The following is a 14132-nucleotide window of genomic DNA, read 5'->3' as shown; positions in this document are numbered from 1 at the left end:
ATAAGCTTCGCTAGACGTCGAACAGTTAAAGCACCATTGACCTCCTGGAAAGAACTCTTCTGTAACTTGGGATAAGCAAACCCAGAGCTATTAAAACAGAGTTCCTTGAAAGAACCTCCGCTCCGCTGAACACCAGGATAAGCAAAATAAGCATCGCCAAAGCCAAAATTCTTGCAAGACCACAGTTCCCACTGCAAGGAAAGCAAGCCAAGGCTTGTGAGAAATTCCTAATCTTATTGTGACAGAAGAGGAGAGGAGTTGAGATGGAGGATTATTACATTATGCATGGTGTGGAGAAAGGGGAGGTTTTTTTTTCCTTCTCCCGTCATTTTAAAACTTGGGAGTCACCCGATGAAGACAATGGGCAGATTCTGGACAGTAGATTCTGGACAGACAAAAGGCAGCACTTCTTCACAGTATGCACAATTAACTTGTGGAACTCCCTGCCACATGATGCAGTGACAGCTGCTGGTTTATATTATTTTAAAAGGGGATAACAAGTTCATGGAAAGGAGGTCCATCAACAGCCGTTGCCTGAGTTGGACACAGGAAAGCTGCATAGTCAGAGTGAGAGTATACAAGCCAAGATTTCCTGATCAAAGCAGAGATACTTCAAACCTTTGATTTTTTTTTTAAAAGGGGGGGCTACATTTTCACCAACAGGAAGGGCGATGCAATTAAAGAACACCCAATTTCAGGGTTTCTAAAGGCTGATGTTTTATTAATCAGATTTTTTAAAGCATCTTGTAAATAACCTAGGTGTGAGAGCTAGACAATGAAGAAAGCCGATAGGAAGAAAGTAGATTCCTCTGAAATGTGGTGTTGGAGGAGAGTGTTACGGATACCCTGGACCGCCAAAAAAACAAATCAGTGGGTTTTAGATCAAATCAAGCCTGAACTGGCCCTAGAAGCTAAAATGACTAAACTGAGGCTGTTGTAATTTGGACATATTATGAGAAGAGAAGAGTCACTGGAAAAGACAATCATGCTAGGAAAAGTTGAAGGCAGCAGGAAAAAAGGAAGATCCAACAAGAGATGGATGGACTCAATAAAGGAAGCCACGGCCCTCAATTTGCAAGATCTGAGCAAGGCTGTTAAGGATAGGACACTTTGGAGGACATTGATTCATAGGGTCGCCATGAGTCGGAGACGACTGGACGGCACTTAACACACACACAAACACAAATAACCTGGTTTAAAATGATATCTGGATGTAATAAAGACATATTGGAGTCTATCTTCTGTTTCCTTCTTTCTATGAAACATACTGGATTAAAGCTGGCTTTTCTATGGAAAAGAACAGCCCGGAGCAGAAATATACTAATTTTGTAGTCGGGTATTATCCAAGTGACCATAAGTCACAATCACTGTGCAAATTTAGAGTCCCGACAACCGAGCAAATAGGGACAGTTTTACTTCCTGCGTCAAGGGGAAAAAAGTGTTTTGGCCAGTAGCTACCAGCTCCTTGAAAGTTCGGGGCACTTCAAGGAAGTAATCTTGCTCAGCGTCCTTGACTGCACAGAGCCCAAGTATATCTTTAATTCTGCCCCCCCCCCCGGAAATGAAATGTCGTGACGCGAAGGCGGGGCGCAAGACCAGAAACTATGGCTTTTGTTCTGGGCTCGCTTGACGTAACATTTTAAAAATTTGCTAGAGCGACTAATTCGGTCGCATGTTTGTCTGGGCCAAACACGAGAAAGCTAGAAATTGGTTGAGGATCGGTCGCCTTTTCCCCCTTGGCGATTCAAACCAGGTTGTAACTCAGCAGTTTGAACAGGCTCGACAGAAATCAATCTGTCCGGCTGCTGTCTCTCCCTCCCCCAAGCTTTGCCCCTCCCCGCCAGGATCGCACAGCGCCCTGAGTCTGTAAACATGGCAGAGGATGGGGGAGGGGGATTGGTGATGGGGAGGCGGGCAGGACTTGGGCATTCAGGAGCGGGTAGGTAAATGTCGGGTGGGCGGGCTCGCTTGCTTACTGGGTGACGTCGGCGAGGAGGTCCCTCCCTCGGAAGTTGTCGTGGTGGATTTGGTATCAGGCGAGATTGCCAGGCGGGGCATACCGGGGGGCGGCGGCGCCAACATCTGTGTGGAAATGTAGTGCCCGGGTACCTTCACTTGGCCACTTCCATTTAACTAGGGACACAACACAAAATAAAACAAACAAACAAACACACACACACACACAGCAAGCCATTAGCACCGCCCGCTGGAGCTGCCTGCCCGCCCCAGGGGAACCTCCCCCCCTCGCAACAGGACAGGCTTCCGCAGAGACTGCGTCAGCCTCTTGGGGGCGCAATCCTGGCTAGCTCGCCCGCCTTTCAGACCCCATCAAAATTGTTATCACTAACAAGTCACTTTTCAATAAATGCACATCTTTCTTTTAAAACCCACCACAGCCGTCCCCTTTCCTCTACTCTCAGGTAAGCCCACAGCCTGGCTAGCGATACCCCCGGAGAACTGATCCTGCCCTTATGTGTCAGCCCAGAGAGACAACAGGCTGTTTCCAGGGTGTGCTGGACAACTGGTTACAAACACAACAGACAGTGGCGGACCTACGTTTTCGGGACCCTGAAGCTTGAACTGTTGGGGGGGGGGCTTCACAACCAGCAACAATAGGGCAACATCCAACAAGGCCCAAAGGGCCTTGCTGCCCTTGCAAGGACCTCGAGGCCCAAATGGCAGAGAACAGGGTGGTCAGACGTGTGCAGCCTGAACCGATTATTCAGATGTCTTTTTATGGTTCCAATTGGCTCTAGCCTAAGGGCTGAGCTGTAGAACTATTAAGCCCTGCACCAACGAAGGATTCGAGGATCCAGCTGCCAAATTGTAGGCTATGAATAGATTCTGGCGAGCTCGGCGAGCCCATACTGCTGGGGGTTCAAGCACTGCAAGCCTCGGAGTAAATTTATGAAATTTGAATGATTACAGGGACATTTTGAGGCCATATGAAATGGGTATTAGAGCATATTCTAAGATCAATATTAAGTACTTCAACCCGTTGGCTTACGATTCTGTCACTAAAAAAGCCTTATTTTAATAACAAATACTTAAAAAAAAAAGTCCATCAATTTTGTTGAAAAATTCACTCATTAAAAAACAAGTTGCTTCAGGGCCCCGCCGGGGTTAGGGGCCCTGAAGCTTAAGCTTCATTAGTTTCATAGTAGATCCGCCACTGACAACAGGCCCAGGCTGCCTTTGTATAATGGTGAATATGTGCTCAAGGGTGGGTGGGCCAACAGGGGTGGGGAGAAGAAAGGTGAAAAGAGGTGCTTTTTTATAAGGAATTGGGAAAATATTGGGAAAGTATCTTTTTTAAAGATACTTCTTTTTAAAAACAAAACAAAACCCTGCAAACAGAAATGAGATACAAGGTTGAAATGGAGATTACTGTTACTGATGAAGAAGTGAACGCCGCCCACAGCCAGTCTGGCACAGGTGGCAGGGAGGGGTGGCATGGCTTGGCATGTTCCTTGGCAGATGTACAGCCAAGGAATGTTTGGGGCAATCTAGAGCAGGGGTGTCGAACTCGTTTGTGATGAGGGCCGGATATGACATAAATGTCACTTGGTCGGGCCGGGCCATGCCTCGCCAGCCCAGATCAAGACGGGGGGAGCTGCCTCGGCTGGCTTGAGGGCCGTATAAGAGCTCTCAGGGGGCCGGATTCGGCCCGCAGGCCGTATGTTTGACACCCTTGATCTAGAGCAACCCAGAGAAAGAAGCAGAATGTGATAGAATCAGGGGTTCCACCATCTGCTCTGGGTGCCTCTCCAATCTGAAAATGGGATATCACCTTCCTAGGATGAAATTTGGGCTTTTTTTTTTAGACCCCTGGAATGATTGGGGCAAAAAAGGAGTGCAAGAGACTTACACTCTGCACCCCACCTTCCAAATCATAGAATCATTTTTGTCAGGGGAAAGAGGAAAAGTGGGGAGGCTGAAAAAGAACCAGGAGAGGGACACCCAAATGGCCATCGACAGCACTAACTGACTTCCCATAATCAGTCATGTAGCAGTTAGAGTGTTGGGCTAGGGCTGAGGAGACCCGGGTTCGAATCCCCACTTTGCCGCAACGCTCGGCAGACGACCCAGGGCCAGCCGCTTTCACTCAGCCTAACCTACCTCGCAGGGTTGTCGTGAAGATAAAAAAGGGAGAGGAGGCCCGTGCGTGTTGCCCCGAGCTCCCTGGAGGAAGGGCGGGTTAAAAACGTGACAGACTGCAGGAAGATTGGTGCCTATTCTGGAAAGGACCCCATTTTGAGATGAAAAAAAAATCTAAAAGCAGAACACAAAAAAAGGAGGACACGAGACGGATGCAAAGGAACATATTTCCAGAGAACCAATAAAGAAATGAAGGGCGGGGATCTTAGTACCTTAGTCCTCAGCTCGGGCAGGGAGGGCGTGATTGAGGCATGGGTGATAAGGATGCTCCACTAATTTAGAAGTATTAACTCCAGCTCCCCCCAAACACTTAATTTTAACTGGTTTGCAATTAATCAAGCCAATGGTCATTTATGCATGGGTACTTTCACTCACGTTTGCCCCTGTTCTGTCTCGGTTGTTCCCTGGAGTTATGCATGAGTTTCCCCTCCATTAGAGATGACCTCGCTGCCAGCCTTCACAAACCCCGGGACTTCCCGTTCCTCTGTAAATCCCAATTTTTCCCTCTCCCCTGAGCTCAGCCTGGGTGAAATCCCCGTGCATAAAGCAAAGCGCGGGACACAGAAGCTTGGTTTATCTCACAGGCAGTTACAAAGCAGCATGTAAAGAGGCGGGAATTCAAATGCTTCCTGCTTCCTCAAAGCTCTTTCTGAGCAGAAGAAAGGCTTTTAAAAACTGAGTCTTGGATTTCTCCACCCCCCTTCTTTCAGATTGCTCCATTTTTTTTGTTTTTTCTTCTTAAAATGCTTTTTTATTTGACAATTGGGGGGGGCTTTTCTCTCACAGTAAGCTCTACAAAGTAAGCCAATTTACAAAGCAGCATTCAAAGGGGCAAGGATATGATTTGAGCTTGGAGATTGCTGGTGCAGAGACTCCCAGCAGGAAAGTGTGGGCCCAGCGAGCAACGAACCTCAGGTAAAACTCCCATGCATAAACGACCAATGTTTCCATTGCACGCCACATTGAGCCACACCGGGGAAGATGGGATACAACTGCAAATGCTTAAATAAAGAAGTGTCACCGGGGTGGTGGTGGTGTTCCACCCAGAAATAGGGCACATTATCAGGGGTCAGCACAGAATTTGGTCCTGTCTGCTTCCATCAGGAACAGGAGATTTGTCCCTGTGATGCCGAGGGGCACTCTCCCACTGCATGCTAGGAGACCTGCCTAGAGTGTATCAAGCATGTCCCTCCCCTGAGGTCGCCAGCCTCCGGGGATGGGGATGGACGTATTCTCCCAGAAGGGCAGCTGATCGCCAAACTCGAGATCACTTCCCCTGGAACTTGGGAGGGCGGACTCTATGGCAGCATATCCCTGCCGAGCCCCCCTTCCTCTTCCCAAACTCGGCCCTCCCCAGACACCGCCCAAATCTTCAGGGATTTCCCAAGCTGGAGTTGGCAACCCTACCTGTGCCAACAGGGTCTCAAGGCCATGAAAACGCTGCATTCTGCCTCTTCCTCCTGGAGTGTTTTGGGAGGGGAAGGCACCAGGGCCTCCTCCCCAAACCAGAGCCAGTGCTGCCCAAAACTACCTGATTTTAAGAGCAAAAGGGAGGACATGGAGTGCTGGAGCCCCCCTCCCTCCCCCTAGTTCTATCCCGGCATCCCCTCCTTAAAGGCACTTTTCTTCTTAAGGAAGAAGAGTTGGTTTTTATATGCCGACTTTCTCTACCACTTAAGGAAAAATCAAATCGGCTTACAATCACCTTCCCTTCTCCTCCCCACAACAGACACCCTGTGAGGTAGGTGGGGCTGAGAGAGCTGTGACTAGCCCAAGGTCACCCAGCAGGTTTCATGTGGAGGAGCGGGGAAATCAAACCCGGTTCTCCAGATTAAGAGTCCACTGCTCCAAACCACCGCTCTTAACCTCTACACCACGCTGGCTCTCCAGGATTGCGGACTTGCATGGATACAGGGAAAGGGATTTAGCACTGTTCTTCTTTTGGTTCATTCTATTCCACCTCCCCCCCCCCCCACATACACACACACATGCTGCTGTCTACTTCACTAGTGAAAATCTCAGTTTAAATGCACAACTGCCCCAACTATGGAGACAGCGCACAACGGGCAGCTGTGTTAGTCTGTCTGTAGCAGTAGAAAACAGCAAGGGTTCAGTAGCAACTTAAAGATTAACAAACATTTCTGGCAGGGTATGAGCTTTCGTGAGCCACGGCTCACTTCTTCAGGGATCTGAAGAAGGTATCTGAAGTAGTGAGCTGTGACTCATGAAAGCTCATACCCTGCCAGAAATTTTGTTAGTGTTTAAGGTGCTACTGGACTCTTGCCATCTTATATTATAGTATATGTAATAACGTACTATAATATAGAACATATATTATACATAATCAGCTTTCGTGAGTCACAGCTTACTTCTTCAGATACAGCTAGATACAATCTGAAGAAGTGAGTTGTGACTCACAAAAGCTCACACCCTGCCAGAGATTTTGTTAGTCTTTAAAGGTGCTACTGGACTCTGGCTCTTTTCTACGGCTACAGACAGACTAACCCGGCTGCCCATCACCATCTATCTCTTAAGGATAGATGGACTTGCATTCGAGCTGTATCTGAAGAAGTGAGCTGTGACTCACAAAAGCTCACACCCTGCCAGAGATTTTGTTAGTCTTTAAAGGCGCTACTGGACTCGGGCTCTTTTCTACGGTTACAGACAGACTAACCCGGCTGCCCAGCACCATCTATCTCTTAAGGATAGATGGCCTTGCATTCGAGCTGTATCTGAAGAAGTGAGCTGTGACTCACAAAAGCTCACACCCTGCCAGAGATTTTATTAGTCTTTAAGGCGCTACTAGACTCTTGCTCTTTTTAACAGCCCCATCGTCCCATGAAGTTTGAGCGTCACAATTTACTATTAAAGATTAGGAACCTCAAGTTTTTCCGTTCTCCCTATTTAAAACCACCTTTCCTCATTGCCGCGTCCGAGATCGCATATAGCAGGCGCTTAAACGCCTATATGCAAACGAGGTTTCGGAAACAGATCTGCAGAAAGCGGGGGGGGGGGGGCTGCAAAGTTTCAAGGGAGCCCATGGATCATGCCAGTGGGGTGTGCACAACCCCCCCTCCCCACAGACTCCACATTTTGCATCGTAGCTTGCCACGATAATCCACAAGAGGCTTCTTTGTGGCTTGATGGTTAGGGTGTCATATTAGGACTGGGAAGACCCGGGTTCAGCCCCTCTCTCCCTGCCTAACCAACCTCATGGGGTTCTTGTGAAAATTAAAACAAAAAGAGAGGCCGTGGCTCAGTGGTAGAGCATCTGCTTGGCATGCAGAAGGTCCCAGGTTCAATCCCCGGCATCACCAGTTCAAGGGACCAGGCAAGCAGGTGATGTGAAAGACCTCTGCCTGAGACCCTGGAGAGTCGCTGCCGGTCTGAGTAGACAATACTGACTCTGATGGACCGAGGGTCTGATTCAGTAGAAGGCAGCTTCATGTGTTCATATGTACTCTGTTTATGCCACCTTGATGTGCTCAGGGAGAGGTGGGTGTGGACAAGATCAAAATTGAGTCCCACGGAATGATTTTTAATCACCCTTTGAAAAAATATGTGCACAGTGATACCTCGGGGCAGACAATACATCCGCGGAATGAACAACAAATGAATTGTTCGCAGCAGATGTTTCTATTTGTCCCCACTGTCGTCTCTGGCCAAAACAGATCCTGCAAAGGTGCTAAAAAGCCTCCCTTCGGAGTAGGGCGAGCATTTCCCCAGCAAGGGGGGGCGTCCTCTGTATTGCCTCCAGTTCCCCCTTTGGCTTTTGGGGGGGGGCAATAGCAGCTAGCGGCAGGTTAAAAGTATTGAATAAACTGCAGGCATCCTCCTTCAACTGCCCTTTGATGGGACTACCTGCTGGGGGGGCGCTTCCCACAGAGGTGGAGAGGGCCCCCCGCTGGAAAGCACGCTGTACATCAAACAGCGGATTCCGCGTGACACGACGCAGGGGGTGGGCTTGATAAGGAGTCCCCCCCACACACAGAGAGAAACACCTGGCATCAAAGCAACCTGAACTCGTACCCCTCCAACTCAGCACCTCTCCCCCCCCCCACAACGGCTTTCAAAGTCTTCGCTAAGATTTCTCTAACGGAAATGCAGGGAGGGGTTGGTTTTTTCAAGACTGGGGATTTAGGGGGCCAGTGCCATTACTCCTGTCCTTTCTATCATCCTTTTTGTTCTGCCCCCCGTCCAAATACATCAGCTATGGTACTGCCGTGGGCAGAAGCTCTCAGTCCTGGGACACTAGTAAAAATTGATACTAGTCATAATGCATACCTATTCTCTCCAGGATCAGAGAGGAATGCCTATTATATTAGGTGCTGTGGAGCACAGGCAGGAGAATGCTGCTGCAGTCATCTTGTTTCTGGGCTTCTTAGAGGCACCTGGTTGGCCACTGTGTGAACAGACTGCTGGACTTGATGGGCCTTGGTCTGATCCAGCAGGGCCTTTCTTATGTTCTTACTGAGGATGGGGCTATCAATGGCTACTAGTCAAAATGGATACTAGTCATGATGCATACCTATTATTTCCAGTTATCAGAGGAGCATGCCTATTCTATGAGGTGCTGTGGAACACAGCCAGGATGCTGCTGCTGCAGCCATCTTGTTTGTGGGTTTCCTTTGCTGCTGTGTGAACAGATTGCTGGACTTGATGGACCTTGATTTGATCTAGCAGGGCTTTTCTCCCTGCCCCAGGATGTGGTGATGGCTGTCAACTTGGAGGGCTTTAAGAGGGGAGTGGTCATGTTCATGGAGGAGAGGGGTATTCATGGCTACTAAATGGATCCTAGTCATGGTGCATCCCTATTCTCTCCAGGATCCGAGGAGCATGCCTATTATATGAGGTGCTGTGGAACACAGGCAGCATGGTTCTGCTGCAGTCGTCTTGTTTGGGGGCTTCCTGGAGGCACCTGGTTGGCCGCTGTGTGAACAGACTGCTGGACTTGATGGGCCTCGGTCTGATCCATCATGGCTTTTCTTATGTTCTTATGAAAGTCCCTTCCCCCGGTGATCACTTCCCAAATCCTTGGAGGGTAAATGCACGCCCTACTTCGGAGCAGCTCTTACGCACCACCTCTTCTCAAACGGCCTCTTTGAGAGCACCTAACCGTGGCTTAATTCCCTCAGGTTCCCGCGAACCCATCTTGGGCGTGATACTTGCAAGCTACAGAAAAGCAAAGCCTGCATTCTAAGGCGGTATGGATGTTACGGCTGCAGCACAGAAGTCGTACAGTAAAACAAAACAAAAAAGCAGGCTTCTAATCCTCATGATTGCAGAGCAAAGGTCTAGAAGTGGGTGGGATGGAGGCAGGGCTTGCCCTACAGGCGTTTGAGAGACCTAGGCTGACTGGTCCCCCCTGTGCCCCTTGAAATCGCCACCCAGGCAGGGCAGAGGCTGCCGGGAATCCCCTGGCCCTATCACGCGTGAGGTCAGAAAGAGGGCGGACGCAGTCCTTGGCGGCTCCTTACCGGTCCCGGCTGTTGATTGGACGGGTCACAGGCCAACGAGACGAGGTCTTTCAGAGGATCCTGCGGGTTCAGATGAGGCGGGTACCTTATGGCTGTGTGGGGGAAGTAGGTGGAGGCCGTCTGGGGCAGGATCGAGGTGGTGGGGAAGTGCAGAGTGGAGGAAGGGTGGGGGCTTCGGGCGATACCTGCAGGGGGTGAGAGAGACAGAAAGGAGACCGGGCGGCTTTGGTCGCCAGCGCGCACCCAGCCCCTCCTGCTCCCAGGTAACACTGCAGAGACTACCGGGGGGTGGGGGCAGCACAGTGGCCCCACGGGACCTGGCCTTCCCCCAGCCGCCCTCCGGGGTCCCCTTCCCAGCATCTGTCATGGCCCAGCCATGGCATATCGATGACTCCTCTGTTGAAGAGGCAACCAGCAGCCCCTGCTTCTGTAAACAGCCAGCAGCTGAGGCGGCCCAGGAAGAAGCAGCCCCCGCGAGGCCAGGCCCAAACCCATAGCCAGGAACCAGCACAGAAACTCCTCGGCCCTTCGGCTCTGAGCCGGCTGTGGAAAGCCAGCTGCCTGTCTGCTCACCCCCCTCGTTACCAGAGGAACAGCGCAGGAGGCGAACACGTAACACCTTACAGGATCAGAGGAGAAGTGCTAGACTGGCAGCTGGGTATCGACCCAGCACTGAAAACAGGGATGAGTGTTTGCAGGATCAGGCCGGAGGGGGCTGGAACAGGTGCATGGCGTTACAGGCTGCCTGAGTGGCATCCTGTTGATAAGCAGCTTGAAAGAGCGTAGCTGTGCAGAAGCGACATGCCTATCTACTCCTGACCTCGGTTGGTTTTCGGTTTAATTTTTATATGCCGACGTTCTCTACCACTTAAGGGAGAATCAAACTGGTTACAATCACCTTCTCTTCCCCTTCCCACAACAGACACCCTGTGAGGTAGGTGGGGCTGAGAGAGTGTGACTAGCCCAAGGTCACCCAGCTGGCTTCATGTGTAGGAATGGGGAAACCAAACCGGTTCACCAGATCAGCATCCGCCGCTCATGTGGAGGAGTGGGGAATCGAACCCGGTTCTCCAGGTCAGAGTCCACCGCTCTTAACCACTACACCATGGTGCGAATTGTTTGCTCTGTCTGGACCTTGGCTTGAACCCTTGGACTTGGCTTGTGGATTACCTTTGGACTTGCCCCTGTGAGGTTTGAAACTGTTCGGTGTGTGCCGGGGGGACCTTGAGGTCACCAGACCCTTTGACAATATCCCCCGCATTTTTCTACGCTGTTCCTTGCTGAATAGAAGGGTCCAACTGGCACTGCTAAAAAACCCTCGTGGGTACCCTGGCAACTGGCACCAAAACTGCGCTCCTAACCACCACCGTGTCAACCTGCAGGAACCAGACCCTCTCCTTGCACGCCGCACACACCGACTTTTGACATGATTGCACATGTGAGCGCATCGAGATTCTTTTGGTGTGCCGTTTGGCCAGTGTGCACATGTGCTTCTAAGCGCGGGGCGAGGCATTGTGCCAAAAGTCTCTTGGGTTTTACTGACACACGCATGCAATCCTATGCACAGAGGGAGGGAAAACACGGCACACAAAGTATGTTGATGTTTTAGCGATGCCCACAAACCCTCCTGCCCCTTCTGGTTCCCCGTGAAAAACCAAATTTAAATTCCTCAAACATTTTTTTTAAAAATGGCCACATTTTGAAGAGCAAAAAGTTTAAAACGAGATCCGTGGGTGCCCAGATCCTTCATATTAAGCAATTTTATTTGATCCCCACGATCCCTTTTAAGGCAACTAAGAATTCATTTGCCAAATTTGGTTTTAAACACAAACACACAAACCCAGAAACTTGATTTTATAACCCCCAGAAATAGCTGTGATTTCAGGGTGGGTGGGGAATCTGAGTTGACATTTTGCAAGCATGAGTCAAGTATGATCACGAAATGCTCCTGGCTTATGCTGCTGTTTTCAATTCTAGCTACAGTAAGGGTTGAATGAACTTCCTCTGCTTCCTTTTGGGCAGCATTCTGAATTGTGCTTTGATTCACGGCAACTCAACTCTGAATTCCCTAGCAGCACTTCAAAAATTAAATTCTGTCCATTAGAATCTCTGCAGCTTTCAATTCTTCCTGAAAATTTGACATTACCAGTTCATAAAAAAACATTGCTTAAAAAGTAAGCTTGACATGATTGTACAGGTTTCCATGAAAAAATTTTCGGTGCAGCATTTTACTGATACACACCTGTACCCCTGCACATGTTGTCTTACTGCATGCTAGGGTTGCCAGGTCCTTCTTTGCAACAGGCGGGAGATTTTTGGGGTGGAGCCTGAAAAGGGCGGGGTTTGGGGAGGGGAGGGACTTCAATGCCATAGAGTTCAATTGCCAAAGTGGCCATTTTTCTCCAGGTGATCTGATCTCTATCAGCTGGAGATCAGTTGAATTAGCAGGAGATCTCCTGCTACTACCTGGCAGTTGGCAACCCTACTGCATGCGCTCCCGTGTATGGCAACCAAGTGACATTTATTTCGTGTCTAGCCCTCGTAACAAATAAGTTTGACACCCCCAGTCTAGGGCCTCAACAGAAGGTTGTCTATTCTACAAGGCTTTATACCATTTTAAGTGTTGTGGCTGCCCCCAACAAAGAACTGTGAGAACTGTAGTTTGGCAAGAGTTGCGAGAATTCCCTGGAATGGATCCCTAAATATCTCTTGGAAGACCACAGATCCCAAGGTCCCCCCCCCCTTACATCACGCCAAAAGAATCTTGGTGCAACTGCGCATACCGTCACATCAAGGTCAGCCTTAGGTAGGGTCCTATCAATGGACTGGCGCACATAAGTAACGTGGATGTGTATGGACTGAAAGCTGTTAACAGCTGCACGCGCATGCACACTGTACAAATTTCAGAAGTTTAAAACGGGGAAAAAAACAGAACAAGGGAGAATTCCAAAAATCGCTAGTGCATCCGAAACAAAGGCAGATAACTTTGGAGCTTCAAAATCAATGGAGAAACTCAGAGGCAGAGAATTTCAGAAGCTACGATAAAGCAAGCTGGAATCTGCTTTGCCACCTGCCTGATTCGAGCAATGACAAACGGCGAAGGCATGTAATACACAGACAGAGAAAGACACCCAGACCAAGTTTTCCCCACCTTTGCAACTGAAATGACAGGCATGCATAGCAACAAAACGAACACGGGCTTAGCAGCTCTTGGCCTTCCAAGATTCAGGGCTTTCTTTGTTTGTTTGTTTTTCAAGTGCCACATGCATTTCTTGGCTAATTTGTCTCGGGATGCCAGCCTCCAGGTGGGACCTGGGGATCCCCCCGGAATTACAGCTCATCTACAGACTACACAGATCAGTTCCCCCAGAGAAAATGGATGCTTTACAGGGAGGACTCTGTGGCATTGTACCCCACGGAGGTCTCTGTCCTCCCCAGGCTCCATCCCCAAATCTCCAGGAGTTTCCAAACCTGGATCTGGCAACCCCTACCCTGTATCCCCCCCCCCCCGGTGGTGGTGGCCGGGGGTGGGGTGGAAATTCTAAATTTGTCACCGGGTTAAAAGAGGAGGGGGTAGCCACCCTTTCTTTTTGAAAAGGGTGAAAAAGCACTGGGGATATTTTAGGGGGCTGTTGTTTATAGGGTTGCTAGGACCCTCTTTGCCACTGGTGGGAGGTCTTTGGGGCGGAGCCTGAGGAGGGCGGGGTTTGGGGAGGGGAGGGACTTCAATGCCATAGAGTCCAATTGCCAAAGCTGCCATATTCTCCAGGTGAACTGATCTCTATCAGCTGGAGATCAGTTGTAATAGCAGGAGATCTCTAGCTAATACCTGGAAGTTGGCAACCCTAGTAGTTTATCACCCCACACCAAAGGATGCTTCTCCTTGAAAACTGCAGAACCATTTTTCCCCCCAGCGCTTGACCCTGAAGAGGAATATGTACATTTGGTGTGGTGGTGGAAAAGGCACTTCCGGAACACCCCTCTTGCTCAGCCAGTGTGACATGCGACTTTACCCACTAGCCTTTCTCACCCAGCATCCTTTGGTATGGGGTGATAAACGACAGCTCCGGGAGTGTTTTAGGCTAGTGGACATCCTGTAATTCATCAGGATCCTTCTCTTTCTCTCTGCAGAAAATAACAGACTGGGGCAGAGGTGTCAAACATACGGCCCGCGGGCAAAATCCGGCCCCCTGAGAGCTCTTATCCGGCCCGTGAGCCAGCCGAGGCAGCCACCCCCCACCCCTGATCAGGGCTGGCAAGGCATGGCCTGACCTGACCAAGTGACATTTATGTCATATCCAGCCCTCGTTGACAAATAAGTTATGAGGGCGGGATATGGTCTAGGGCCTCAACAGAATGTTGTCTATTCTACAAGTCTGTATTGGCTTTACACCATTTTAAGAGTTGCGGCTGCCCCCAGCAAAGAACTGTGGGAGTTGTAGTTTGGCAAGAGCTGCAAGAATTCCCTGTAATGAATCCCTAAGAGTCATCCCTTGG

General features: G+C 49.7%; 1 protein-coding gene across 2 annotated transcripts in view; it reads right to left on the bottom strand.

The window, feature by feature from the left end:
* Positions 1-14132, bottom strand: part of NFIC (nuclear factor I C) — a 133693-nt gene that overhangs the window by 14677 nt on the left and 104884 nt on the right. The window contains exons 8-9 of one of the 2 annotated variants that reach the window (XM_056844612.1): positions 9636-9820; positions 1977-2133 (exon numbers count right to left, since the gene is read on the bottom strand). In XM_056844612.1, the coding sequence (XP_056700590.1) occupies positions 1977-2133; positions 9636-9820 (342 nt within the window). The remainder of the gene's footprint in view (positions 1-1976; positions 2134-9635; positions 9821-14132) is intronic. The other variant, XM_056844613.1, reaches the window with a different exon arrangement.

This window comes from Euleptes europaea, chromosome 2, assembly GCF_029931775.1.
Source record: "Euleptes europaea isolate rEulEur1 chromosome 2, rEulEur1.hap1, whole genome shotgun sequence".
In the NCBI taxonomy this organism is placed as follows: Eukaryota; Metazoa; Chordata; class Lepidosauria; order Squamata; family Sphaerodactylidae; genus Euleptes; species Euleptes europaea.
Note: the sequence above shows the minus strand (reverse complement) of the source record. Positions and strands in the feature narration are given on the sequence as shown.